Consider the following 27,317-nt stretch of genomic DNA (forward strand, 5'->3'; position numbering starts at 1 on the left):
CGGACTCTGTGAGATGGGACAGTGACAACACAGTACCCAGGTGATGGGGAGGGTTAGCTGGGATGCAGCTGGGAGCCTGTATACCCTTGGTATCCAGTAACTGATCAGTAAATATGCCCTGATGTTATTGGGGTCGCTGAGTCCCAAGTGTCCTGTCTCTGGAGAGAGGGTACCATCCGCAGGCCGATGGGGGTCTTCCATCTTCATACACAGCTCCCAGCACTCCTCTGGTTAGGAAAGTCCTGTCCCCACTTTGCTCCAGTTTCAGAGAGGACGAGGGCTGCCTGGGTCACCCAGGGCAACCACTGCTGGGCAAAGGCTAGGTGGTGACCATACAGGGGGCAGAGTGTAATCTCTCTGGTTCCTGTGTCCCTAACCAGTCCAGGCATGGCAATGCAGCTCTCTGGGAAATGCTATGGAGAAGACGATGGAGCAGAGGACTGCTGGCCATCTCTTTGTCTAAGAGGCAGTCTGTTTTCCAGAGTCCTCTGGGCCAGGAAGTCCTCTTCGCCTTTAGCCCTTTCAGTTGTGTGTAACAGGGAGAGGAAAGAAGGATAAACCAGTGACTGGGGCAGCCATCTGCATGTACCTGTGGGTGATGTCCCAGGAGGCTGGAGGCCACATCTCTCCTGCCAGGCCAGAGGTGCTCATTCGGGGTTAGTGAGTACCAGGGGGAGATGGCCGGTACCAGAATAGTTAGATGGGATACAGTGGGGCTACCCAGCTCCATCCCCCCCCTCCAGCACACAGCCGAAGTCCATGCCAGTGAGCAGGACTCAGGAGCTTCAGTGACTTGAAGGATTGTGTCTTTCCTCTTGGCTTCAGCATCTCTGTCCTACATGGGTGGATAGGGAGGCCAGGCCTTGGTCCTGATGGGGCCTGGGCTTGGATGCAGTCCTAGTCTGACCTGGGAAGTCACCTAGGCTGTGCCTTCCCCTGCAAGGACTCAGTGATCTTTTCCTGTCCCATCTGTGTCTGTGTTTCTGTCTCTCTGGGCCCCTCCATCTTCCCTGAACCTCTGTCTGTCTGTTTCCACCCCCAACGCTGCCTTCTCCATGTGCCCCCATGCTGCTGTCTCTCTCCCTTCCTCCCTCTCGCTGTCTTCCTCCCTTCTCCCCATCTCCTTTCTTTTCTCTCTCTTCTCCTCTCTCCCTCCCATTCTTTCCCCCTTTCTGTCTTTGACTCTCTGTGCTCTGGCTGTCCCTGTCTTGCTGTCTCTCTGCTGTGTATTCTGTCCTCTCTTCTGTGCCTCTGGTCTGTTCGCTCCCCCCTTCCCCATTTTTGCTGTCTCTGGCTTCCTTCTCTGTCTCCTGCTCTTGCTAACCCATTCTCTATCTCTGTCCCCTTTTCCTGTGCCCTCTTGTTGGCTCTACTCCTCTCTTTACTTCCTTGGCCCCACTGTTCCCTCTGCCCCCTGTTCCTGTCCTTTCCTCCTGTTGGTCACAGGTGGGCTCCTTCTTCATGATCAACCTGTGCCTCGTTGTCATAGCGACCCAGTTCTCGGAGACCAAGCAACGGGAGCACCGGCTGATGCTGGAGCAGCGCCAGCGCTACCTGTCCTCCAGCACGGTGGCCAGTTACGCCGAGCCTGGCGATTGCTATGAGGAGATCTTCCAATATGTCTGTCACATCCTTCGCAAGGCCAAGCGCCGTGCCCTGGGCCTCTACCAGGCTGTGCAGAACCGGCGTCAGGCCACGGGCCCGGGGACACAGGCCCCTGCTAAGCCTGGGCCCCATGCTAAGGAGCCCAGCCACCGCAGTAAGTGGCCTTGCCCCTGCAGCTCATATAACATGACCTGGGGAGGGGTCTCAAAATGGCAATATTACAAGCGGATCATGCCTATTGGAACAAGTGTCCATATCAGATGTGGGATCCCAAGGATTCATTTTAGACTCTGGTGTTTCCCTTAGGGCCTATCCAGGACTCATCTGCTCTCCTCATCCCTTGCCCTATTCCCTGTCCGGCCTGTGTGGGGTAGCCCTCTCCCTGGAGAAATTCTTCCAAGTTCTTCAGGCAAACCTGGGCGCCACTCCCTTGAACCTACACTTGAAAGTCAAGTGCACAGTGATTGGTTCATAGCCTTGTAAGATTAGCCTCCCTCTTGTCACCACCTACATCATCTCCCACTGTGGCTCCCAAGGCCGTTCCCTGCTTACCAGCACACCTGAGTAATGACGTCAGGCTCCTGGCACATGGGCAGTGCATGCCATGGCACATGGTGTCCCTTGTCCCCATCCTCTGCTCCTGCCTCGTGCTTGAGTGACACTGGACTATTTGTGCAAGTCTGGTGTTCAGTTTAGAAAGGATATTCTCGCTAGGTACATAGGGCAGTGGCTAGCGTGCTTGCTGAGCATGTGTGAAAGAAAACTCGAGATTCAAGCCCCATGAGGCATGGTGGTAATCCTGGTGCTCGGGACATAGAACTGGAGGATCAGAAGTTCAAGGGCATCCTTAGCTATATAGTGAATTCAAGATCAGGTTGGTCTACATGAGACCCTGTTGCAAGGAGAGAGAGAGAGAGAGAGAGAGAGAGAGAGAGAGAGAGAGCGCCCCGAGAAGGGGGCAGACTAAAAATGGTGTCTCCAGTTCTGAGAGGGGAAAACCAAGGTCCAGGGAGATGAAGACATGGTTTGGCATGTCAACGAAAGGCCCAGCCCCATAGAGTGTCAGAGGTGCTGGGCCTTGCTGAGTGTCTGTCTCCAGCTGCAAATACACCCCACCCTAAATGGAGGCCACCCAGGCTACCAGGGGACTCCAGGTTTGGTCCACTTTCTCCCAGCTGGTGCTGAGAAATTGGCCGGCCCCAGGACTGTTCCTTGGAGCAGCTGTGGGGCATGGCATGTCCTGTTCCCCTTATGAACTTGAACACCACGGGGCTACCCATCTCTTTTTCCAGAGCAAAGGGATCTCCTAGCTTGTGCCTGTGAGTGGCAACAATTACTGCCCGAGGCCCTGACTCCATGCTCCCAGCTCTCTCACCCTGTTAGAGACCAGCGGAGGCCAGACAGTTGCCCACTGTCCTCAGACACTAGCCATCTAGATGTGGTCCCAGGTGACCCGTGGGCTAGACTAGCAAGTGGAGAGGAGAGCTGGGGTCTGGGTAAGGCTAGCTCTTCCTAGGGGTGTGAGTATTAGGAAGGCTTCTTGCTGTTGCCACCACCCTCATCCTGGAACTCTGTGGGGGGAAGCTCTTCATATTAATTCCTCCTCTCCTCGGGCCTCCAGACCTTCTTTTCCTGAGTCTAGCAGTGATGTGGCTGAGCAGGGCTTTGGTTCTCCAAGGCTGGAGCAGAGTGGCTCGGGCATCTGGTTGCTTTGCAGTATTGGAAGCCGGTGTGGAAAAGTGCAGGAGTTCCTGCTTTTCTTTCCCATTAGCGCTTTTTTCTTTGTCTTATTCAAGCAAAATGTGCGTATGTCACTACGATATAGAAAAGTTTAAATAAGGAGCCAGCCAGGCATGGTGGCTCATGCCTTTAATCCTAGTATTGGGAGGTAAAGGCAGGTGGATCTCTGAGTTTGAGGCTAGCCTGGTCTACAGAATGAGTTCTAGGACAGCCAGGGCTAAACAGAGAAAAAAAAAAGAAATAAAAAGAAGAAACCAAACCAGGTAGAGGGAAGCCTCCTGACATCTCTTTGAATTGGCTTACAGATCCAAGGCTAGCCTAGGCGATTCAAGGCTAGCCTGGCATTGAAAGCCTCAGACACTGTCTTAGTTAAGGTTTCTATTTGAGTGAAGAGACACCATGGCCAGAGAGGCAACTCTTATAAGAAAAACATTTAATTGGGGTGACTTACTTATAGTTCAGAGGTTCAGTCCATTATCATCATGGTGAGGAGCATGCTTGGGAGCACGGCAGACATGCTGCTGGCTACAACTTGATCAGAATGCAACAGGAAGTCAACTGAGACACTAGTTGGTATCCTGAGCATAGGAAACCTCAAAGCCCACCTCCACAGTGACACACTTCCTCTAACAAGGCCATTCCCACTCCAACAAAGCCACACCTCCTAATAGTGCCACTCCCTATGAGATTATGGGGGCCACAGACCCCATTTGTTGTGATCCTTCCTGCCCCGTCCCCATTTAGCCTGACTTTTGTATGAAGGGAAGTCCTGGGAACCCAGAGAGCGAGGTTGCCTCGTCTGGGGCTGTGCCTCCTCCCTGAGAACTTCACACAGATGAGCAAAGTAGGGAATGCCAAAGCTACCATAGCTTCCTCTGTGGGGTGTCCACTTTCCATGCAGACCTGCAGTCCCCAGATCCCTATAACTGTGCCTGGGAAGGTCCATTGAGTGACTGGCCCAAAGTCAAGGTCAAAGATGACCAAGAGTTAGCACAGACTGAGGTGCCAGGCACTGTGGTGAGCCTGTCACATGTTTCGTGAAGACAATTCTCTTGCAACTTTGGTGGGTGGGTGCTCCATTCCTACTTCTGTACAGGGACAAAACCCAGGTGGAAATAAAATGTTTTCCCAAGCAGCACCAGGCCCACCAGGCGGACTTCACTTGCTTTAGGCAATGTCCCTCGGGCAGCTGGGGACCCGCTTTGGACACTAATGCTGGTCTCTGTTTGTTTTTCAGAGCTGTGCCCACGACACAGTCCCCTGGACCCCACCCCCCACACTCTGGTGCAGCCCATCTCTGCTCTTCTGACCTCTGACCCTAGCAGTTGCCCACGCTGCCAGCATGAGGCAGGCAGGCGGCCCTCAGGCCCAGGCAGCACAGACTCAGGCCAGGAAGGCTCGGGCTCTGGTGGCTCCGCGGAGGCTGAAGCCGACGGGGATGGACCCCAGAGCAGTGAGGATGGGGCCTCCTCAGGCTTGGGGAAGGAGGAGAAGCAGGAGGATGGAGCAGCCCGACTGTGTGGTGATGTGTGGAGAGAGACACGAGCCAAGCTGCGGGGCATCGTGGACAGCAAGTACTTCAACAGAGGCATCATGATGGCCATCCTGGTCAACACTGTCAGCATGGGCATCGAGCACCATGAACAGGCCAGTGAGGGTACAGGGCTTGGGCCAGGTTGTGGGTAGGGAGAAGCAGGCCAATGTGGAGCATTGGCCAGGGGTGGAGGGGCACACCCAGGCCAGACTGAGCCCACCACCACATCTATCTCCTTGACCCTGGCTAGGGTAGTCTAATCCTTTCACAGGGCTCCAAATCCTTGCCCAAGGCAACACTTGGGGGTAGATGCTCTTGGGTATCTTTAGAATGAATGGAGCCGGGTGGTGGTGGCACACGCCTTCAATCCCAGCACTCGGGAGGCAGAGGCAGGTGGATCTCTGTGAGCTCAAGTCCAGTCTGGTCTACAAGAGCTAGTTCCAGGACAGGCTCAAAGCTACAGAGAAACCCTGTCTCGACCCCCCCCCCCCCAAAAAAAAAAGACTGGTTGATGAATGTGGTTCACTGGCAGGATAAGACTTCATGAGTTAGGACCCAACTCAGAGGTTGCCTGCTTCTTTTCCTCCTAAGCTGCCCAGAAGTCTGCAGCCCATAGGGCACTCCTGTCAAATGCTGGCTCCATTTGGAGTAACCCTATTTCCTGGCTCCTGTCCACTAGTCTTTTTTGGAGGGTGTGGCTTCCTTGGCCTGCTCCTCAGCTTGGTGGGGCACCCCCACTTCCCAGCTGGGAATGCCCAGGCTCACTGACCTTAGGTCCCAGAGATAGCTAGCAGCCCAGCTTGAACCCACCTACTGTGGCAAGATTGACATCCCAGCAGGAATTGGATTCTGAGCCCCCCTGGCTATGGTGTCCTTGTCATTCTGCAGAGCCCTCCCCTGTGCCTAGAGGGGGCCACACTCTTCATTTCTCTGCTCATTAGCTCACCAAGCACAGGCTTCATTCAATTTAGTTAAATGTGGCCCCTGGGGCTGCCACCCGACACTCGGTTGGTACTGCAGGTTTGCCAGTTATTCTGACTTAATTAAGAAGATCTTTGGGGAGGGCTGCTGAGTGGGATCTCTGCAGGGAGAAGCTGGTGAGAGGAGAGGACTAAACTTTACCTTAAGGCCCTAGACCGTCAGAGCGCAGGGGACCCAGCTGGGCTTATGCTCTTGGGGAAGGTGCTGGGGGAAGAGCTGTTCTCCAGAGCCTGGCTCTGGTGTCTACGCCCTGCCCTACCAGAGTGGGCGCTGTCTCTGGCTTGCTGGAACCAGCTGGTGAGCACCAGTTTTCTCACACCTGGGAATGTAGCAAGCAGTTGTCAAATAGTTGCTTGTTTGAGATGGATTCCGGGGAGAGAATTTACACCATGGAACTTGGCAGGTTTATTTGAACCCCATTGGTCTCTGATTTTTGAAGCCCCTCCAAGGCAGCACCACAGCAGAGGCAGCTCTTCCTTTGCCCCCCTGCTTGACCTCGGGCCAGTCACGGTCTCTACATGAGTCTGCTCAGGGTCTTTTCTGACTCACCTCTTGACCCTGCTGTATCCCACTTGAGCAGGCTGACTTCCTTTAAAAAATTGTTTTGAGCTGGCCACGATAGCACACACCTTTAATCCCTGCACTTGGGATGCAGAGGCAGGGGATCTCTGAATTTGACACCATTCTAGTCTTAAGAGCTTGTTCTAGGACAACCAGGGCTACACAAAAAACCCTGCTTCGAAAAGAAAAAAAATCAACCATTTGTTGTTCTTTACCCATCGAGCTACCTTGTCGGGGCCCCAAACTTTCTAACTCTGCTGGAGCTTCTCCCATTGGTACAGCAGAAGTCACGTGGTGTGCAGTTGCCTCCTACCTGGAGTCCCCACCTGGCTGGAAGAGGCTCCTCCCAAGTGTAGGGTCTACCCTGATCTCCTCGTCTGCAACCTCAGCCTTGAGATGTCTCCCTCCGAGGCAGATCATGTACTGGGAACTTAGTAAGCTCTAGGCCTAGAGAGAGCAAGGTGTCCCTGAGTCCTCACAAATATTTTCCAGGCTAGCATCACGGCTTCTTGTTTTCACACTTGGAAGGCCGCTACTCGGGGGCCATATCCTTTATTCATGGTCCAGATTTCAACCTTGGTTCTGCTGCTGACGGACAGGTGGCCCTGGGAAAGTCAAATGCTTTCCTAGCTAGTGCCTCTATCTACAGAAAAGTCAGACACCCTTCCCTCCATACACACACTCAACACACACACACCCAACACACACACCTAACACACATACACCCAACACACACACCCCCAACACACACACCCCCAACACACACACACCCAACATACACACACCCCCAACACACACACACACCCAACACACACACACACACACACACACACACACACACACACACACACGGGGTGGCCAGGAAGGACAAAAATGTGAATTCTGGTTGTCTAGTAGGCATTCATGACTCCATGACTACTAGCAGGTCTTTTGTTTAAGCTTTCTGCCACCAGCCTGGGTGAGTTTCCCATCCACTGTCTGGAGCCTCAAAAATTAATTAAAGAAGAAGCGAGGAGGAGGAAGAATTTTTAAACCATGCTTTTTAAAGCAGTACCGAGCGGCAGCCATTGTTCCGCTGAGCTCTGTGCAGAGCCTGCTGGTATTTTTGTTCCTCGCCCTGGGCTCTCAGACATCTCTCTGCGGGGAAACTGATCCGCCCCCAGGTTTATTTCGAGCATCCCCCACTGAGGTGGCCCCACAGTGTGAGGTGGCCCAGGACTGCAGATGGCATGCAAGGAAAAAGGGGAGAGGGTCATGGGTCCTTTTCCCCCACCTCCACTGGGCCCTGCACCCCACCCAAGCCTGCAGAGAACTCTGGGTACCACTTGTAAGGGGGTAAGTGCTGAGGTCATGGCTTGTCACCCCTGCCTCTCTAATTATGGGGAGCTCAGTACAGATGCTCATGGCCTATAGCATGGCCACTGCTGCTCAAATAATGGCGGGCCAGCACCATGAACAATTTGTTTGTTCAGGCTCTGTATGGCATGGATATTCCGTGTAGGGCCTGGCCTGGAAGGACTTCACAGGTGAAAGGAAGTCAGCCAGTTATGGACCTGCCTGTGTTTCATGAAGACAGAGAGAATGACCAACAAGGACCGGGTGTGTCTTGATGGCAGAGTACTTGCCTAGCATGTCCTGGGTCTAATTCCCAGCACTGAAAAAGAGAAATCCCAGGAGACCCGTGAGACTTGAGAAGCCCACACCCCTTGGGTAGTCTCTGGTTGAGTTGTGGGACCATAAGGAAAGTCAGGCCAACTTGACTGCCAGGCTTCATCTTCACAGAAGTGGGAAGGTGGGGGCAGGTGGGGAAACTGAGCAAATAGACTGCCCAGGTGACCTGGCAAGCAGCCAGCAGGACTGGTTCTGGGGTGCAGAGGGCAGCTGTGGATGAGCACAACAAATGTGGGCGCACAGGCCAGGAGGACACTCGGAGGCTTTAGGGTGGCCCTGCCTTAGTGTCTCTCTGACTAGACCTGGGCCTCCTCTCAGGCTGGGCAGGGCCACCCCAAAGCCTCATCCTGGCCCCGGTGAAGGCTGGTCAAGGCGGAGAGTGAAAAGCAGAGGTTGTATGGAATGGGCACCAGGAAGGGGTTCCTCCAGCTTAGGGCTGTCCCATCTAGGATGTAGGATCATTTTGGTTTTAGCTCCCAGGAGACTGTGTTCAAGACCTCCCCAGCTGGGGGGTGACTCAAAGCTCATTGGGTAGCTCCTATGAAGTAAACATAAATCAGGCTTAGGGTGACTCTGGGAAGAGAATTATGGGATGGTTTGGTGCCTGAAGTTATAACTCTGTGAGAGTCTCATAAGAGAGGGTGGCATTAACATGGGTTGCAACCAGGGAGGGCTTCCTGGAAGAGATGGCGTTGAGGTGGACAGCCCGTGGGGCAAGCAGGGCTGCTTGTCCACCGAGGGCCTCAAGGACACTTCTACCCTTGTGCAGTGGGGAGCCAGGGAAGGCTTTAAGCAGGGGAATAACATGTGCTGAACAAACTTCTTCTAAAATGTGTCCAGGTGATGGCACTCGGTTCCCAGGAGAGGGAGGAGACACGACTCCAGAGTGGACTCCTTCTTGGCCTGGCCATGACCCTGATTCTGACCCTGAGCCTTTCCTTCTGTCTGAGCCATGTATTTCCCAACTATTAAATGGGCACAGTGTGGGCAAGATTGGAGCTTAGATGATAGGCGTTTAGAAAGTGCTCCACAGGCCTGCCCTCAGGAGGAACTTAGCTGACACCTGCTGCCATTGTCACCATGGTGCTAGACTGGGCTTGAGGGGTTCCTGGACGGTTCAAAGACCCTTGTATGTCCTTTTATCTACCTCTATAGAGGTGGCCAGGAACTGGACAGCCTGGGACCGCTAAGCCCAGCACGGGGCAAGAAGGAGCCCCTTGTACCTTCTAGATGCAAGCTGAGTTTTCTGACCTGCACCACCTGCTCTTCCACAGGGAGCATGTTAGACATCAGACCTCTCATTATCTGTTGTTCTGTCTGCCCGTCCGTCTGTCTGTGATTTTTGTGTTGTCTCTCCTGGCCTGTCTTTGATTTCTACCTTATCGCTGTGTTTCAATCCACCCCTTTCCTCCCCGCTCCCCCAAAATAGGATGTCAGGTAGCCTAGGCTGGCCTTGAACTCAATATATAGTCAACAATGACCTTGAACTTCTGATCCTCTTGATGCCAACCTCTGCAGTGCTAAGATATACTGAGTTAATGGGTGTGGTGATTGCACTTAGGACCTTGTGCATGTTAGGCAAACTCTCCACCGACAGAGCCAGGTCCCAAGACCTCCTTCCTCACATCTTCATCAGGGCTTTCGCCTCTGCTCTGTGCTCTCCATATTCCTGTCTGTCTGTCCATCCACTCGGCTTCTGTCTCTCTGCATCTCTGCCTCGTCCCTTCCATCCCCCGCTTGGCCTCCCACTGGTGGTGTCTATATTCATCTGTCTGCCTCTCTCCAGCCTGCCTCTCTCCCAGAAAAATGCTCTTGGGAGTGATGGATGGTCCATTAGAGAGAGATTAACAGGTGTGCACTGCCTGGAGACAAGGCTGTTGCGGGGGAGGAGGGAGGCGAGCTAGTGACCTTTCTGAAGCGCTGCCGTGGCTCGAGCACAGTTGGAAGGAACACGTACACATTGTGTGCGGCTGAGAGCCAGCGGAGGGCCATCACAGACCCATCAGCAGCCACCCTTCTCATCTCCAAAGATCTGGTTTGGGTGGGCCGAGTGAGCAGCATCAGAGTCCCTCCATCCCACTGCCTTCCCAGGGTCCTGCTCATCTTGCGCTTTGCGAGTCAAATATAACTGTGGATGGAAATGGGACCCTCTCCTTTTATCTGGACTTGAGAGGAACTGGCAGTTTTATTGGATTTCCTGGGCACTAGATGGGAAGCTGGTGGCTGCATAAATTTTTCTTTCTTCTTGTAAATCATACGGAATCAAAGTGGGGCCCCTGGGGTTCCCTGCTGCTCGGTGGAAGGCCTGAGCTTGGAGTTAGGGTGCCGGCAGGGTGGGGGATGGCTAGCTGTCATTGCACTTGCCTGCCACCCAGCCCTTGCCCTGGCTGGGAGTTTGGCTTGGTTAGCCTGCTCTGTTCTCCCGTGTCACTGGCTTTCTTCTTTGACTTCCCCCGGGAGACTGCCTGGCTCCCCAGCACTGTCTCCCAAGCTTAGCTTTGCCAGCGTTGGTGGGTATTGGCTTGCTTTGTTTTGGGGTGATTTGTGGGACTCTGCCAATGAGAGTGGGCATCCCCTGACCCCCCTCAGGAACATAAAGGTCCAGCACAGTGTGGGCTCTTGGAAGACCTATGTGATGCACCCAGGAGGAACCAAATGAATGAATGAGTGGATGGGCTGATTCAGGCAGTTTCTGTGTGCTGCAGCGGAGTCCAGCCTGCTATTGCTGCTGGGTGGTTCCATGTAAGCCAGTCCCCAGCACCCAGCCGGTTCCTTCTAGTCTGCTATTCCTGCTGGGTGGTTCCTTGTAAGCCAGCCCCCAGCACCCAGCCGGTTCCCTTACTTCTAGTCTGCTATTGCTGCTGGGTGGTTCCGTGTAAGCCAGCCCCCAGCATCCACCCGGTTCCCTTGCTTCTCAAATGGAAAGGTCAGCGATGGCCTATCAGGCTTTGAGGTTCAGTGATGGAGGAATAAGTGGCCCGTTCTTTTCCTAGGTTTCAGGCAGGAGCCATTGGTGTCCCCTTGAGCGCTATGTCCTTCACCATGGAGAGGAGAGCCTCTTTGCCTCACACCCTTAGCCATAGGCTGTGTCTTCTACACCTTGCTTGTGGATGGGGGGGGGGTCAGAGGCAGGGGCCAGGCCTGGAACCATCCTTTTTATCCCCATGGAACTGTCTGTTTCAAAGCAGGGTCTTCAGTGGTTCCATTTTAAGCTGCTACCTGCCTCTTGAAACCCCGAGAGAAATAGCTCTACGGGAAGAGGGAGGCCTGTGGCTGCAGAATGGGGGTCCACTGCCACTGGCTAGTGACTCTGGACACTTCCCTTGATCTTCTTGGTGTTCCCTGAGAGTCACTGTGGAGGTGTCCTGTGCCTAGGGTTGTGCCTGGCATGCAGTAGGTACCCTGTCTTTTGATTTCTGCTTCCTGGCAGTGTGTGAGCGGCTGATCCATCTGTAGCATGGGTAGTAATGCCTCCCAGTGCACAGTACAGCATCACTGGTGGACTGCCTCACTCCTTGGCAGACGCCACCCCAGGATCCAAAGGTAGCACAGCTAAGAAGCCTTAAAGACTACAGTGCCATGACAGGGACACGCCAGGGTCACATGTTCTTCACCCTACATCCCACAGCCTGAGGAGCTGACCAACATTCTGGAGATCTGTAATGTCGTCTTCACCAGCATGTTTGCCCTGGAGATGATCCTGAAGCTGGCTGCCTTTGGGCTCTTCGACTACCTGCGAAACCCTTACAACATCTTTGACAGCATCATTGTCATCATCAGGTAACCACACTGCCACCTCGAAGCTGAGAGCGGGAGTGAGAGCCCCAAGCCCTGATAGCACAGGAAGTCTCTGAATGACAAAAGAAACTCTTACTGACAAATACCGAATAAACTGGTCATTTAGTAATCTATGCTTCTGCATTAGATGCGCTCAGTCGGGGTCGCAGTGAGTCTGAGGCCACCGAGTTCCAAACGGGTTGGAAACACAGAAATGGCCTCATCAGTCATTATGCCACCTGAAGATATTAGCTATTCTGATTGCCCATGAAGTCATGGCTCTGGCTGAATCTCTGGTTTGTTGTTTATGTTCATAATCAAAAGAAGCACGCAACCTCAGAGAGAGGACAGTGACATCCAGATCCTTGTGAGGCTTTAGACAAAGACTGCTGCCTTCTCGTTGTTTTTTTTTTCTTTTTTTTTTTTTTTTCTTCTAAGTTTTTTGAGACAGGGTTTCTCTGTGCAGCTTTGGAGCCTGTTCTGGAACTCACTCTATAGACCAGGCTGGCCTTGAACTCACAGGGATACATACATCTACATCTGCCTCCCGAGTGCTGGGATTAAAGGCGTGCACCACCACCACCTGGCTGCTTTGTCCTTCTTTACAAGTGTGCATATGAACGTGTGTGTGCATATGCGTGTGTGTGTGTGTGTGTGCAGGTCAGAGGACAACTTGGCAGGAGTCACTTCTCTCCTACTATGTGGGTCCTGAGGATTGAACTCAGGTCATCAGGCTTGGTTCCAAGCTTCTTGATCTGCTCAGGTATCTCACCAACTCAAGAGCCACAGGCTTCTTAATGCAGGACCCATGGGCTCCTGGCTAAGAAAACCTGATTTAAGGGGTGCTGTGGAGTAGCACCCAACACCATTTGTTAGATGGATGGCTGGATGATGCAAGCTGTTTCTCTGTCCTCCTTGCCCTGTCTACCTCTTCCATCTTCCCATCCTCTTGGCCTCCCACTGACCCCTCTGCCTCCCCCTCAACACTGGCTGCAGCATCTGGGAAATCGTGGGACAGGCGGACGGAGGCCTGTCGGTGCTGCGCACCTTCCGGCTGCTGCGGGTGCTGAAGCTGGTGCGCTTCATGCCGGCGCTGCGGCGCCAGCTCGTGGTGCTCATGAAGACCATGGACAACGTGGCCACCTTCTGCATGCTGCTCATGCTCTTCATCTTCATCTTCAGGTGCGCCCTGCCCAGCCAGGACTCAACACTGGGGAACCTGATAGGGGCTGTGGGCATGAGCCTGGGATGTGATGGCTAGGGGAGGGAGGATCTGGCTGTGAACCCAACGCTATCACTCAACCCTGTGGGCTTTGGGCAGGTCCTTCTTCTGAGCCCCGACATTCCCCTCTATTAACACGGACTTGGGATTGCCCTCTCTTCTGGCTCTGGGTGGTCTCAGCAGCTGCAGAGAGCTCAGTGTGCTAAGTCTCACGAGCCGCTTCCTTCTCTTGCACAGCATCCTTGGGATGCATATCTTCGGCTGCAAATTCAGCCTCCGCACAGACACAGGAGACACAGTCCCCGACAGGAAGAACTTTGACTCCTTACTGTGGGCCATTGTCACAGTGTTCCAGGTGAGTGATAGCTGACAGCTCTTGGATTTCAGGGGTGCGTAGGGAGAAGCGTCTGGATGGCAGGTCCTGGACAGTCTTAGGCTAACAGTCTGGGCTTGGAAGGATTCCAGGGCTGAATTTGTATCCTTTTCAACAGATCCTCACGCAGGAGGACTGGAACGTTGTCCTCTACAATGGCATGGCCTCCACCACTCCATGGGCTTCCCTCTACTTTGTTGCCCTCATGACCTTTGGCAATTATGTACTCTTCAATCTCCTGGTGGCCATCCTGGTAGAGGGCTTCCAGGCTGAGGTAACTATCGCCCTGGGCAGGCCATTGGGCAGGGGACAGGGAGCCTGTTTGGGGGATAAGTACCAGCTTATAATTTTAGCAAGAAACATCCCCCTGAAGTAGAGTTGTCTGAGGCAGCAAGTTTCCCATCCCGATCCTGGAAGCAAATGGAAGCTGCATCCAGTATGGGTGCCTTCACTACCTCAGATTCTAAAGCTTCCAAGACCTGGCTTTCCAGAGCCTGCCTCTCCCTCCATCTGTGTGGCTTTGGGGAGTCCTGGAGATCAGGAAAACTGGGCTTTGTGGCCGACGTCCTCACTAACCTCTCAGGTCCCCGTTCTGAACCACTTTCCCCGTCTGTAAAAGGAGGGTGGAAGCACCCATTGAAAAATCCCAAGGGTAGGAAAAGGCAGAGCCGACCTGTGTCAATGTGAGCTGATTTCCAGGGTGATGCTAATCGCTCCTACTCTGACGAGGACCAGAGTTCATCCAACATGGAGGAGTTTGACAAGCTCCCAGAGGGCCTGGACAGTAGCGGGGGTAAGCACACGTCCACTTTCCACTCAGGGTCAGGAGCCTTCTGTAGATTCCCAGGTGGGCATAGGGTACGATGGCTTCCCCATGAAGCCTGGGCTCCGGGATTGCCACTGGTCTGTTTTTTTACAATTATATCCAAAAGAGATGCCTGGCTTCAGAAATGGACATTCACAGACCTCCTGGGTTCCCCTAGAAAGCCCACCTGCTGCCCTTCCTACATGGGACCCTGAGTTAAAGCCCCAGTGTTTAAGGATGTGGCCTGTGTTCTGGTTATGTCTGCTACCACTAGGGTAGCCTTCTCCAACCAAGCCCAGTGGCCAGGGTAACCCAAGAAGACAGTGTCTGCCTGTGAGCATGGGAGTGAGGTTCTCCTGCTGGGTGGAGGTCGAGGCCCCAGAACAGAAGGAAGGGTTCATGAGGAAGTAAATAAACAGCCTTGCAAGGAGGATGGAGGAAGGCGTGTGAAGTAGGTGGCAACCTCCGGGATTTCCTGGTCAAGGATGTCTCCCCAGAAAAAGCTCTTCATCTACATACATCTTCTGATTGGCTCATGTCTGTCTGTCTGTCTGCTTTCTTCATCTCACACCTCCAGATCTCAAGCTCTGCCCAATACCTATGACACCCAATGGACATCTGGACCCTAGCCTCCCCCTGGGTGGGCATCTGGGTTCTGCTGGTGCCATGGGCCCTGCCCCTCGTCTCTCACTGCAGCCAGACCCGGTACTGGTGGCCCTCGACTCCCGCAAAAGCAGTGTCATGTCATTGGGCAGGATGAGCTACGATCAGCGTTCCTTGGTGAGTCGTGTGGGTGCTATGATGGATGCTCCTTGCTGGAGGTGGAAAGCACTGAGGGACCGTGGTAGGAAGTGCCCTGGCTAGGGTACCACACTATCTAGTTTAAACCAGTCAGGGTCTGTGTTTATGGCAGTTCTGGGTGCTCTGTGCCAGAATAGGTCTTGGTAGCTGGAATGAAAGGGTAAGGTAGGAAAGGCTGTGGTGTGGTGGAGAGACCTGGGATTTCATCTTGGCAGCAATGTGTTGACTTTGGAGGTGAGGCCAACTGGAAATTTAATCTGGCCTCTGCCACCTCTGAGCTGTGTAAAAGCAAGCAAATTATCACCTTTCCCTGAGCCTCAGTTTTCTTACCTGTAAAGTAGGCCCTTATTTACTATATACTTTCCTCAAAGAAGGAGGGGGTTTAATGCCAGTCATACATTGGCGTGGGTGGGCTCACTCTAGCATGGCTTGCAGGAGGTTCAGGCCTTGGTGCTAGATTACGGTGTGGGTGACTGCTGATCCAAGCCTGGGCCTCTCCGCAGTCCAGCTCCCGGAGCTCCTACTATGGGCCCTGGGGACGTAGCGGGACCTGGGCCAGCCGCCGCTCCAGCTGGAACAGCCTGAAGCACAAGCCACCCTCAGCTGAGCACGAGTCCCTACTGTCGGGGGAGCATGGTGGCAGCTGCGCCAGGGCCTGTGAGGGTGCCCGGGAGGAGGTGCCATGCCGCACTGCACCCTTGCATGCCCCGCATGCCCACCATGCTCACCATGGACCCCACCTTGCACACCGTCACCGCCACCACCGCCGGACGCTGTCCCTCGATACTAGAGACTCAGTGGACCTGGCAGAGCTGGTGCCCGTGGTGGGCGCTCACTCGCGGACTGTTTGGAGGGCAGCGGGCCAGGCTCCGGGGCATGAGGATTGCAATGGCAGAATGCCCAACATCGCCAAGGATGTCTTCACCAAGATGGATGACCGCCGCGACCGTGGGGAAGACGAGGAGGAGATCGACTACGTGAGTTGGGACTGGACAGGACCCCTGAGAAGCTGGATTGTAAAAGCAGTTTACAGGGCTGGAAGAGGCAGATTCAAGAGACATGGCTTTGGGTTGTCCTGGAATGGTGGGTGGGGCTGGAGGGCGGGGCTTGAACTGCCCACCCCGGACCTACTGTTGCCAATCCTTTGGTTGGGGTCCGGAGTAAGAGTTCAGAGTTCATTCCGTGGCTGGTAGAGTGGGAAGAGATGGGCCGCTCTGTGCACCACCAACCCTGGCACCCAATTCCTTGTCTTGCCAGACCCTGTGTTTCCGGGTCCGCAAGATGATCGATGTCTACAAGCCTGACTGGTGTGAAGTCCGTGAGGACTGGTCCGTCTACCTCTTCTCCCCTGAGAACAAGTGAGTGGTGGCTGGCTGGGTGAGGGCCAGAGGAGAAGGGTGACATGTTTGGAAGGGCACCTCTATATGCTAGAGAGAGGAGGGTCTTCAAGGGAAGGGGGAGGGGTCTAGATGGCCCTCCTCGGCTTTCGTGAGCATCTCCTGTGTTGGGCACAAGCCTGGTCAGATGCACAAACCAGCCTGAAAGCTCAGATGGAGCCCTTCCCATCAGAGGCCTTTGTGTTAGGTGTTGGAGGCAGCTGGTTGACCTCATTACATAGGGTGTATGGTTGGGGAGGAGGCTCTAGTTGGGTACCTTTGGCAGATGTAAAGTTGGCACCTGTTGAATGGCTACAAGAAGGGAGAGGGATCTCTTCCTCTCAGCCATTCTGGTCCAAGAGTGTGTATTGGTCCTCCATCTTCCTTCTGGTCAAACTGACCCTGCAGGGGTTTCCTGACTTCCACTTAGGTTCCGGATCCTCTGTCAGACCATCATAGCTCACAAGCTCTTTGACTACGTGGTCTTGGCCTTCATCTTCCTCAACTGCATCACCATTGCCCTGGAGAGGCCTCAGATTGAAGCCGGGAGCACTGTGAGTGGCTGCCGCCCTGGGCTGGGCAGAGGCTCTCAACACTGGGGATGGCCAAGGTGGGGGAGCCCAGGAAGAGCTCGGCTAAGCCAGACACTTAGCGGCAGCTGTCGTGGCTGCTCCTGGCTGAAGCAGAGGCTGATTAGGCACATGGACAGCTGTGGAAGACTTGGACTCATGGCTTCTCCCACTCTTTCAGGAGCGCATCTTCCTCACGGTGTCTAACTACATCTTCACAGCCATCTTCGTGGGCGAGATGACACTGAAGGTTGTGGGCTTCACCTGCATCCTTCCCACTCCCACCTGGAGCCCCTGGCTTAGGCCTCACCCCTCCTGCTGGCCTGGCACTCAGCAACATTCCACAAGCCCCAGAGATCCTTCCTGTTGGGCTCTAGACCCTGGGCGGAGCTCTGGGATGAGAGGGGATCAATGCCTCCTTCTTCTCCAATTATTAAACCCAGCTAGAAGGGTGTGTTTGGGTAGACGCATTACCCTGGGGGGCTCCCAGTGTGGGTGGCTTTGGATTGAGATCTTCTTGTCGTTCTCTGAGACCATAGCTTGGAGCCTTCCCTGGGCCCAGACCTGCTCCTTCCTGCCCTTCACCAGCCTTCAGAAGAGCCCCACCTATCACCTCTTTACAGGAGGTGGACCTGACCTCCCGTTGTCCTGCTCCTTGAGGGGAGTCTTCTGGACCCCTCCACTTCCAAAGGCTTGACCCTAACCCTGTCCCCAGGTGGTTTCTCTGGGCCTGTACTTTGGCGAGCAGGCGTACTTACGCAGCAGCTGGAATGTACTGGATGGCTTCCTGGTCTTTGTGTCCATCATTGATATCGTGGTATCTGTGGCCTCCGCGGGGGGAGCCAAGATTCTGGGAGTCCTCCGGGTCCTGCGACTCCTACGCACCTTACGTCCTTTGAGGTAAAGACCCTGTCACAATGGTAGGGGTGAAGTGTAGGACAAGGTGGCTGCGCAGTGTAGGGAAATTACCCGAGTCTAAGTGGGTCGTCACTCTGGCTTGACAATGCAGGCTCCCAAGAGCATTGTGCCAAGCATACCACACTGCTGGGGGAGGAACCAGAGAGCCTAGGGCAGGGGCTCAAATGGCTTCCATAGTGTGACCTCCTCTGTGTTCCTGGGTGGCTCACTGCCATCTCTCATGTGTAATGTGTACCGCATGGGTACTGGGTGAGGGGTCAAGTGTCCTTCTGTGTGTTGACCTAGGTAGAGATCGCTGCTCACCCCCATCCTAGGTAACCTGGCAACTGTCTCTTCATTTCCCTGTTGGAACCTCACCTCTCAGGAGGCCTGGTGGCTGTGAACTGAGTTGGGGCTGTCTCTCTGTTGACTCAGTGCCCTGTCCTTCCTTGCCTGCCTGCAGGGTCATTAGCCGGGCCCCTGGCTTGAAGCTGGTGGTAGAGACGCTCATCTCCTCCCTTAAACCCATCGGCAACATTGTGCTCATCTGCTGTGCCTTCTTCATCATCTTCGGCATCCTGGGGGTGCAGGTGAGGGGGTGCTCACTTGGCGGGGTGACAAAGAGCCCAGCCCAGCCTATTCATACCAACCCCGCCCCTGCGCGCTCTGCCCTCATACCTGTATTCGCTCACATGGGGACTCAGGTGGTCTTGATGGAGCCAAGTGAAGGAGGCAGAGCCAACCTGGGTTGACTGAGCAAGGGGCAGGTTGTGTGGGTCAGTTCCTGGGGAAGCTTCCCCTCCTCTGATTGTGCCTCCCTCACCCCGAGCAACCAGCTCTCCCCTCCTTGTGCACAGCTGTTCAAGGGAAAGTTCTACCATTGTCTGGGAGTGGACACCCGCAACATCACCAACAGATCTGACTGCGTGGCCGCCAACTATCGCTGGGTGCATCACAAGTACAACTTTGACAACCTGGGCCAGGTGAGTGCTTCAGGAGTCACGGGCCCAGCTCAGGTCCTGTATTGTTGCTACAGACCCTTTTCCCTTTCCAGGCAGGAGTTTCCCATCCTGCAAAGTGGGTAGGGGTTGAGCTCTGCTCCCGGGAGGTGTGAGGCTGGGACCCTAAGTGCAGAATCTGCCAGCATGTGAAACTTGGCTGGTGCTTCATGAACACTGGCTCTGGTCTTACCCTCCCACCCAAGGGTTGATAATGGGGGTTTTAGAGCTATCCACACCTGGGCATACACCCCAGCTGTTTTTTGTATGGATATTCCACTTAAGGTTCAGTTTCTTCCTCTGTCAAATGGGAATATGACAATCCAGTTGACAAACTCAGCTGGTGACTAGTCCATTGGGCCTCTTGGCCTGGCGTCTTCTCTTTTCTAATAGTTCAGTCAGCTTGCAGGGTCCTGCTTTGCCTTTGGTCCCCTCCTGGGGATAGTTCCAGGAGAGAGCTGCCCCCAAAGGGCCTTATTTCCCCAGCCCCACAAAGACTCCAGCAGCTAGGTATTTGCAGAGAGAGGGCTATTTTTTCTCCCAGATGTAAGAAGAAGCAGGGTCCAGGCTGGTGCCTTCTCGCTGGTGTCCCCCTCACTGGTGTCCCCCTCACTGGTGTCCCCCTCACTGGTGTCCCCCTCACTGGTGTCCCCCTCACTGGTGTCCCCTCACTGGTGTCCCCCTCACTGGTGTCCCCCCACTGGTGTCCCCTCACTGGTGTCCCCCTCACTGGTGTCCCCTCGCTGGTGTCCCCCTCACTGGTGTCCCCCTCACTGGCGTCCCCTCACTGGTGTCCCCCCCACTGGTGTCCCCCCCACTGGTGTCCCCTCACTGGTGTCCCCCTCACTGGTGTCCCCCCACTGGTGTCCCCTCACTGGTGTCCCCCTCACTGGTGTCTCCCTCACTGGTGTCCCCTCGCTGGTGTCCCCTCACTGGTGTCCCCTCACTGGTGTCCCCCCACTGGTGTCCCCCCCACTGGTGTCCCCTCACTGGTGTCCCCTCACTGGTGTCCCCCCACTGGTGTCCCCCTCACTGGTGTCCCCCTCACTGGTGTCTCCCCTGGTGGCCCTGTGGTAGATCCCCTGATGCTCACTCACAGGTCCACACTCTCATACCTGAGTTAACACCAGAGGCTGGGTTGAGGCCCAGGGCTCCTGAGCTTCTGATTCAGGTGCTGGGGACTCCTGGGGTGACAATGGCACAGCCCCCAGGCTTACCAGGAAGTGTCCCATCTAAAGACTCACTGCTCCCTCACGGGATCCTGTGCTCTTGCTGTGGGCCGGAGTATGGGAGTTCGTGGACTCTACTAGAACTGAGTTGGTGGCTCAGGACTCTGGCTCCAGTTCGCCTTCTAACCCCACAATAGCAGCCGCGGGTGCACAGCGGGCACACAGGAGGTGCTCACAGAGGCCTCATCCGTCAAGGGCACAGCTCGACTACTCAGGGAGACCTCTTTGGTTTTGGTCTCCTAGAGGCAGAACAGCAGAGGCCTGATGGATCCACATCGGTCACCTCTACCTCTTCCTTTGTATTCCAGGCTCTGATGTCCCTCTTTGTCTTGGCCTCCAAGGACGGCTGGGTGAACATCATGTATAATGGATTGGATGCTGTTGCCGTGGACCAGCAGGTGGGCATGGCTTGGGCCACAGCTGATGAGGATGGCGGGGAAGGGACCTGAAGTCACCTCTGGCTCTTGGTCTCCTAGAACCACCAGGTTAGGTCTGGAGCTAGAGGAGGTGAGGAGGGTCAGTGGTGATGAGTAGACCTGTAAGTGTTCCTTTATCCTTGACTGCCTCTCTCCTCTTCCTAGTGATGGACTCCACTCACCATTCTGAGCTTGGCTGCTTCCTGCTCAGTTTTCTGCTTTGTTTATGGATAAGTGGGAGGATAAGTGCAGGCTGAGTGGATGGAAGGCTGGTGGATGGATGGATGGTAGATGTACGGATAGATGGATAAGTGGGTGGGCTGGTGAGTGGATGGGAGGATGGGTGAGTGGATAGTTGGATATGGATGTGGTGGGAAGGTAGATGAATAGATGGATGGATAGGTGCATAGATGAGTCTGTGAGTGGGTGATGGATAGATGGATGGATGAATGATAAATAGATAGATAAGTAGATGACAGATAGATAGATAGATAGATAGATAGAGGCCTAGGCAGTGGTGGCACACATCTTTAATTCCAGCACTCAGGAGGCAGATACAGGCAGATCTCTGAGTTTGTGGCTAGCCTAGACTACAGGGCAAATTTCAGGACAGCCAGAGCTACACAGAGAAAGCCACTTTTGAAAAACAAAACAAGCAAAACAAACAAACAAACAAAAAACCAAACCAACAACAACAAAAAGATGAATGAGTGGCTAGGTGGATGGATAGCAGATTGGGTTTATGGATGGAGAAATGTGTTTGTAGACAGATGGATGAGGGGGTGGGATGATGGGCAGATATAAATAGGTTGGATAGATAATCAGTGGATGAATGGATGAGTGGGTAGATGGGTAGGTAATGTAATGATGGATAGGATATATGGTGAATATGGATGGGTGAGTGGATAGATGGGTAGATGAGTGAGTGGGTAGATGAGTTGATAGGAAGGTGAGTGGGTAGATGGATAGTTGAGTGAGTGGGTAGGTGGGTGGGTGGATGAATGGAAGGGTAGGTGAGTGGGTAGGTGGGTGGGTGGGTGGATGAATGGATGGGTAGGTGAGTGGGTGGATGAATGGATGGGTAAGTGAGTGGGTGGGTGGGTGGATGGGTAAGTGAGTGGGTGGGTGGGTGGATGAATGGATGGGTAGGTGAGTGGGTGGATGAATGGAAGGGTAGGTAAGTGGGTGGGTGGATGAATGGATGGGTAGGTGAGTGGGTGGATGAATGGAAGGGTAGATGAGTGGGTAGGTGGGTGGGTGGGTGGATGAATGGAAGGGTAAGTGAGTGGGTGGGTGGGTGGATGAATGGATGGGTAGGTGAGTGGGTGGATGAATGGAAGGGTAGATGAGTGGGTAGGTGGGTGGGTGGGTGGATGAATGGAAGGGTAAGTGAGTGGGTGGGTGGGTGGATGAATGGATGGGTAGGTGAATGGGTGGATGAATGGATGAGTAAGTGAGTGGGTGGGTGGGTGGATGAATGGATGGGTAGGTGAGTGGGTGGATGAATGGAAGGGTAGGTAAGTGGGTGGGTGGATGAATGGATGGGTAGGTGAGTGGGTAGGTGGGTGGGTGGGTGGATGAATGGAAGGGTAAGTGAGTGGGTGGGTGGGTGGATGAATGGATGGGTAGGTGAGTGGGTGGATGAATGGAAGGGTAGATGAGTGGGTAGGTGAGTGGGTGGGTGGATGAATGGAAGGGTAAGTGAGTGGGTGGGTGGGTGGATGAATGGATGGGTAGGTGAGTGGGTAGGTGGATAGTTGAGTGAGTAGGTAGGTGGGTGGGTGATAGATGAGTTGGGTAGATGGTAGATGAATGCTTGTATGGGTGAATGTGTGGAAGGTCAATGTAAAGGCAGCAGACCAATGTATGCAGAAAGCAAGCACAGGAGCAGGGAAGGGGGACCATTTGCTGTCCTCCTTACTCACATCAGGCCCAGGCAGACATTTCCCATGCTGTGTTGTTTTCACCTTACTCTTTGGAGGCAAGCTGTCCTAGCTCCCCCGTCACACCGAGGCTTGGTGAAGTCAAGCGCGTCTGTGGCCTTGTGCAGATCAGCCTCCTCAGTCCTCATTCTGCCTCCCCTGCAGCCTGTGACCAACCACAACCCCTGGATGCTGCTGTACTTCATCTCCTTCCTGCTCATCGTCAGCTTCTTTGTGCTCAACATGTTCGTGGGCGTGGTGGTGGAGAACTTCCACAAGTGCCGGCAGCACCAGGAGGCCGAAGAGGCCCGGAGGCGCGAGGAGAAGCGGCTAAGGCGCCTAGAGAAGAAGCGCCGTAGTGAGCAGATGGTGGATGCTGGGATGGGCAGGGTCTCTCTACTCGCTGCGGTGCCTACTGGGCGGTGTCCTAGCGGGCACCTGATTGAGGCCTGTTGAGTCTTTGGAACTGGAAGGGAACAAAAGATTTAATCCATCTTCTGTCCATGGCCTGGCCCCTTTCCCTGGCATCTACTTGTGCAGGTGTCCTGAGGCCATCAGTAATGACACCGTTGTCTACCTGAGTGAAGCCCCAGGTTGTCCAGTGCAGGCAGAGACATAGGAGGCCTTTCCTGTGGGCATCCACTGAGTGGGAACTTTCAGAACACACCTCCCCTTATGTTCTCCCTCATACAAATTGTGTATAGTTTTGGGGACAGTCATCCACCCCTGGATAGCCAGCCTGAGGACCCTTGTCTCTGCCTATCAGACCTAGAGTCTTTATCATGGGCCTTTTGGGTATTTAGAAATAATGTGTGTCCTAACATCTCTGCTACCTGACCCCAGTATCGCCTGGTTTCCCTCTTGGTGGGTGCCCTGGCTGGTAGAGGAACACTAACTCTCATCTAGGACCCGGTATGAGCCAGCATGCTTCTCTCTTGCTTTCTCCCTCCTTTGTGCTCCTCTCTCTGCGTGGTCCAACCCTGTATGGTCTGTGCCGCTCTCCCATACTCCTTGCAGAGGCCCAGAGGCTGCCCTACTATGCCACCTACTGTCCCACAAGGCTGCTCATCCACTCCATGTGTACCAGCCACTACCTGGACATCTTCATCACCTTCATCATCTGCCTCAACGTGGTCACCATGTCTCTGGAGCACTACAACCAGCCTACAGTGAGTCTTGGGGTCACCATCTAGTCTAAGGTCTCATGGTAAGAACCAACCTTAACAGCATCTCACCTCAGGGACAGGGTTGGGTAGAGGGCCAGCTGACTGTGGCATCCATGATGTCCCTCCATGATATGCTTATGCCAGGCACTTGCGGGGAGGAGATGCTGGTGGAATTAGAAGTTTGAAAGAAAATGGCCATTCCTTCCAGGAGTGCGGGGGAGGTGGCATTGGTGAGCGGCCTAGAGCACAAGTGGTTACGGTGTGTTAATATGGACTATGCAGGGCATGGTGTGTGTTTTAATCCTCACAGTAATGTCAACGTTGGGAGAACCTTTGTCTGGGGTTTCCAGATGAAGAGGTTGAGCCTCAGAGAGTAGATAGCAGAGATAGAATTGGAACTTGGATTGTGTTCAAAGTCTACTGGGTCCTCCACTGCCCGCCCCCCCCCCCCCGTATCCTGGGTTTAGGGATTGACTTTCTGGGGGCAGGTCCATGGCAAGCATCCTTGGGGTCAAACAGCATTCCTGAGAAGAATTTAAGGGGAAGGAGCTTTCTAAAAGGCTCCTCTTGGCAGAGTTGGCAGGAAAAGTGGAGCCAAGTCTCCAAGTGAAGAATTAGCATCGTATTTTAGTGGACAGAGAAGACTGTTATGAAGTCAAAAGGAAGGGAACCATGGCAGAGTGAACAGTAATTATAGAATTTCCAAATTAATGTGAAGAAATGGGATTATTTCAGTTTACAATGACCAATCATTTGTCCTGTGCCCAGCACTGAATTGCTAGCTCATTTAATCATCATAGGAGCTTTCTGACAGGCAACTGGGATTATTTTCTAAATTTTTAATTGAAGAAACTAAGTGCCAGAGAGGTCAAGCACTTTCCCAGGTCACAGATTAAATAAGGAACAAGTGCTAAGCCAGTATTCAAATTTATGCAGTCTGGTTTGGGGATCCTTAGCCACTATCCCATACTGTCTTCAAAGAGAAGCAACTGGGTCAGGCCAACATAAATAATGAAATAACAATGTGAAATGAGTATTACACATAAAGACATAAGGGATGAATAGGAATATAAATAAATAAAAAGGAATAAAGGATTATATTAAATGTAAATAGACTAAACTCTCCACTTAAAAGACAGAGACTCTTTGGTTGTAGAAAAGTGCTGGGGCAGATAATAATCCTGGACCATGCTTCTCTTTTTCCCATAGTCCCTGGAGACAGCCCTCAAGTACTGCAACTACATGTTTACCACTGTCTTTGTGCTGGAGGCTGTGCTGAAGCTGGTGGCATTTGGCCTAAGGCGTTTCTTCAAGGACCGGTGAGTGGCTGAGCCATATTAAGGCAAAGCAGGGTCAGGAAGAAGTTCAGATCTTTGAAACAACCGGAAGGAGCCAGTAATATTTGGCTATTTATGGTCACGGACTCCTAGTTGCTGACTAGATCTCTGGACAGGAAGCAATTAAATCTCATTGGATGGATACAGGTTGTCTCAGTTCATCTCCTGTGGGCCTTCTGTAACCTGAAGATAGAGAATGGTCTGCCTCATACTAACTTTTCAGAGGAAGCAGCTGAGGCTCAGGGAGCTCAACAGACTGGTCAAATGCTACCTGAAGGCAGTTGAGGATATTTAGATATTTTAGGATTTAGACTTAGAAGTTAGAGTCCATGCCTCCTCCCTATAAAAGGACAGAGATGTTTCTTCAGCTCAAGCAACTCCCTGTTTAGGAAGGAAAAGAAGCACGTGTGTGTGGGGAGGCACACTCATTGGTACTACAGAGGATGGATAGAAGCAAGGGTATTCACACATTGTAGTAGGCCCCACAGGAGTGTGAAGTGCTGGGAGAAGACCCTGCACTCACCGGTGCCTGAGCCACTATGCTTTCCTCCCCATTCCCACTGCCCGGCTGTACAGATGGAACCAGCTGGACCTGGCCATTGTGCTACTGTCTGTCATGGGCATTACACTGGAGGAGATTGAGATCAATGCAGCTCTGCCCATCAACCCCACCATCATCCGTATCATGCGTGTTCTGCGCATCGCCCGGGGTAAGTAGGAGACAGGACAGGACAGAGACAAGCTGGGTCAGGAAGGGGACTCCCCATTGCCTAGGGGAGAGCATGTAGGAGTGGGGTGAGAGACAGAGCATGTGAGCAAGAAGGGCTCTCTGCTGAGTAGGGCAGAGCAGGATCCAAAAGGAGCCCCCATGTCACCCATATATGTGCACAGCCTCCTGCACACTGAGCCGCCCACCCCCATGCTTGTGTGCACCTCTGCTTCCTCGTGGTAAACATAATCTGTGTGGTCAAGTCTCAGGATGTACCACGAGGACTCAGTTCCAGGTTCGTGTGCTACCTGGCACTTCTCCAGCACCGTAGCAGGGCACAGCCCTCAACGTGTCCTGTAATCTTCTTTTTCTCCCTCAGAATCCCTTCTCTCCTCCCCAAATTTTCCCTACTTTTTCGAAATCCTATTGCCACAGTGATGGCTGGGTGCTTCTTGATCCTCTGCCCACCTCCTGCCTATTGCCTTCACGTTCTAAAGAGAGAGAGATGTGCAGAAACGCTGTGGGTGACACCAAAGTCCTTTTTAGCCTGAAGGGACAGGAAGGGATGTGGACCCTTGTGTCAGCCATCTTTGACATAGCAGTTACTGGCTCGTCCATCCACGCACCTGTGTGCCCCTCACTCTACTGTCCATGTTGTGGTCTTGAACTTCTCTGTACCCATTTTGTGTTCTGTTTTGTTCATAAACCCCTCACTCTGTAGCTGTAGCTTTTAAAAAATATTTTAAAACAAATTTTAAAATAGTTTTTAAAAACTATCTAAAAAATATTTATCTGTGTACTTTGTGTAAATGAGTATTTTGTCTACATATACATTTACACACCAGAAGAGGGCATTGGATTCCATGGGACTACATTATAGACAACTGTGAGCCACCATGTGGGTGCTGGGAATTGAACTCAGGACCTCTGGAAGAGCAACCAGTGCTCTGAACCACTAGGTCATCCCTCCAGACCCTGCAGCCATATTCCTGTGTGGTGCCCAAGAGGCACCTGTGTGGTGCCCTGGTCACATGCTGCCCTGTGTCCCTTCTCTTCCCCGAGTTCACACACTTGCATGTACACAATCGCGTGTACACACTCATAGCCTGAACTAACAGTCAGGGCTGAATGTCACCCGCAGTGTTGAAGCTGTTGAAGATGGCCACAGGAATGCGGGCCCTACTGGACACGGTGGTACAGGCTCTGCCCCAGGTAAGAGCCACACCCTCCTGGAACCCTGCCCTAAGATTGAGGGTTTGTGTGGGACTGGGCTTGGAGGGATGCGGGCTTTGATTTTCCTCCTCTCCAGTCCTGCCAAGACCCAGGGCAGAGTCTGCTCCCTGGTAAGTTATTTGAGCCTCTCCTGCTTCTCTTTGAGAACTCATAACATGGTTACCAGCATCTACTCCATGTCCAGCCTTATGAGGACTCTGAGGCTCTCTTCAGTACTTTTTAGGAGCCCCTAGGTTTGTGGGGGAGCTAGACACCTCAGGGTCTTATGGGAAGAGGCCTGTGTTCTGCTCCCAGGAGGGAGAAGACACAGGTTACTCCCTAGGAAATCAGGGAAGGTAACTTTGGATCTGGGCCTAGAAAAGTGGCTTTATGGGAAGATGTCATTTAATGGACAG

At 53.4% G+C, this 27,317-nt stretch overlaps 1 protein-coding gene across 7 annotated transcripts in view; it reads left to right on the forward strand.

Moving 5' to 3' along the window:
• The window catches only part of Cacna1i (calcium voltage-gated channel subunit alpha1 I), a 114,589-nt gene that overhangs the window by 71,107 nt on the left and 16,165 nt on the right, over window positions 1-27,317 (forward strand). For all 7 annotated transcript variants that reach the window (XM_041671728.1, XM_041671733.1, XM_041671729.1 and 4 more), the window contains exons 9-29: window positions 1,447-1,759; window positions 4,583-4,992; window positions 11,721-11,872; window positions 12,866-13,051; window positions 13,329-13,446; window positions 13,583-13,738; window positions 14,164-14,257; window positions 14,847-15,049; window positions 15,574-16,047; window positions 16,328-16,428; window positions 16,877-17,000; window positions 17,197-17,265; window positions 17,731-17,915; window positions 18,376-18,502; window positions 18,770-18,895; window positions 20,448-20,537; window positions 22,643-22,835; window positions 23,495-23,646; window positions 24,853-24,962; window positions 25,557-25,690; window positions 26,831-26,901. In XM_041671728.1, the coding sequence (XP_041527662.1) occupies window positions 1,447-1,759; window positions 4,583-4,992; window positions 11,721-11,872; window positions 12,866-13,051; window positions 13,329-13,446; window positions 13,583-13,738; window positions 14,164-14,257; window positions 14,847-15,049; window positions 15,574-16,047; window positions 16,328-16,428; window positions 16,877-17,000; window positions 17,197-17,265; window positions 17,731-17,915; window positions 18,376-18,502; window positions 18,770-18,895; window positions 20,448-20,537; window positions 22,643-22,835; window positions 23,495-23,646; window positions 24,853-24,962; window positions 25,557-25,690; window positions 26,831-26,901 (3,588 nt within the window). The remainder of the gene's footprint in view (window positions 1-1,446; window positions 1,760-4,582; window positions 4,993-11,720; window positions 11,873-12,865; window positions 13,052-13,328; window positions 13,447-13,582; window positions 13,739-14,163; window positions 14,258-14,846; window positions 15,050-15,573; window positions 16,048-16,327; window positions 16,429-16,876; window positions 17,001-17,196; window positions 17,266-17,730; window positions 17,916-18,375; window positions 18,503-18,769; window positions 18,896-20,447; window positions 20,538-22,642; window positions 22,836-23,494; window positions 23,647-24,852; window positions 24,963-25,556; window positions 25,691-26,830; window positions 26,902-27,317) is intronic.

This window comes from Microtus oregoni, unplaced genomic scaffold (genome assembly GCF_018167655.1).
Source record: "Microtus oregoni isolate MIOR12 unplaced genomic scaffold, Mior012 000022F_ref0000154, whole genome shotgun sequence".
Classification (NCBI taxonomy): domain Eukaryota; kingdom Metazoa; phylum Chordata; class Mammalia; order Rodentia; family Cricetidae; genus Microtus; species Microtus oregoni.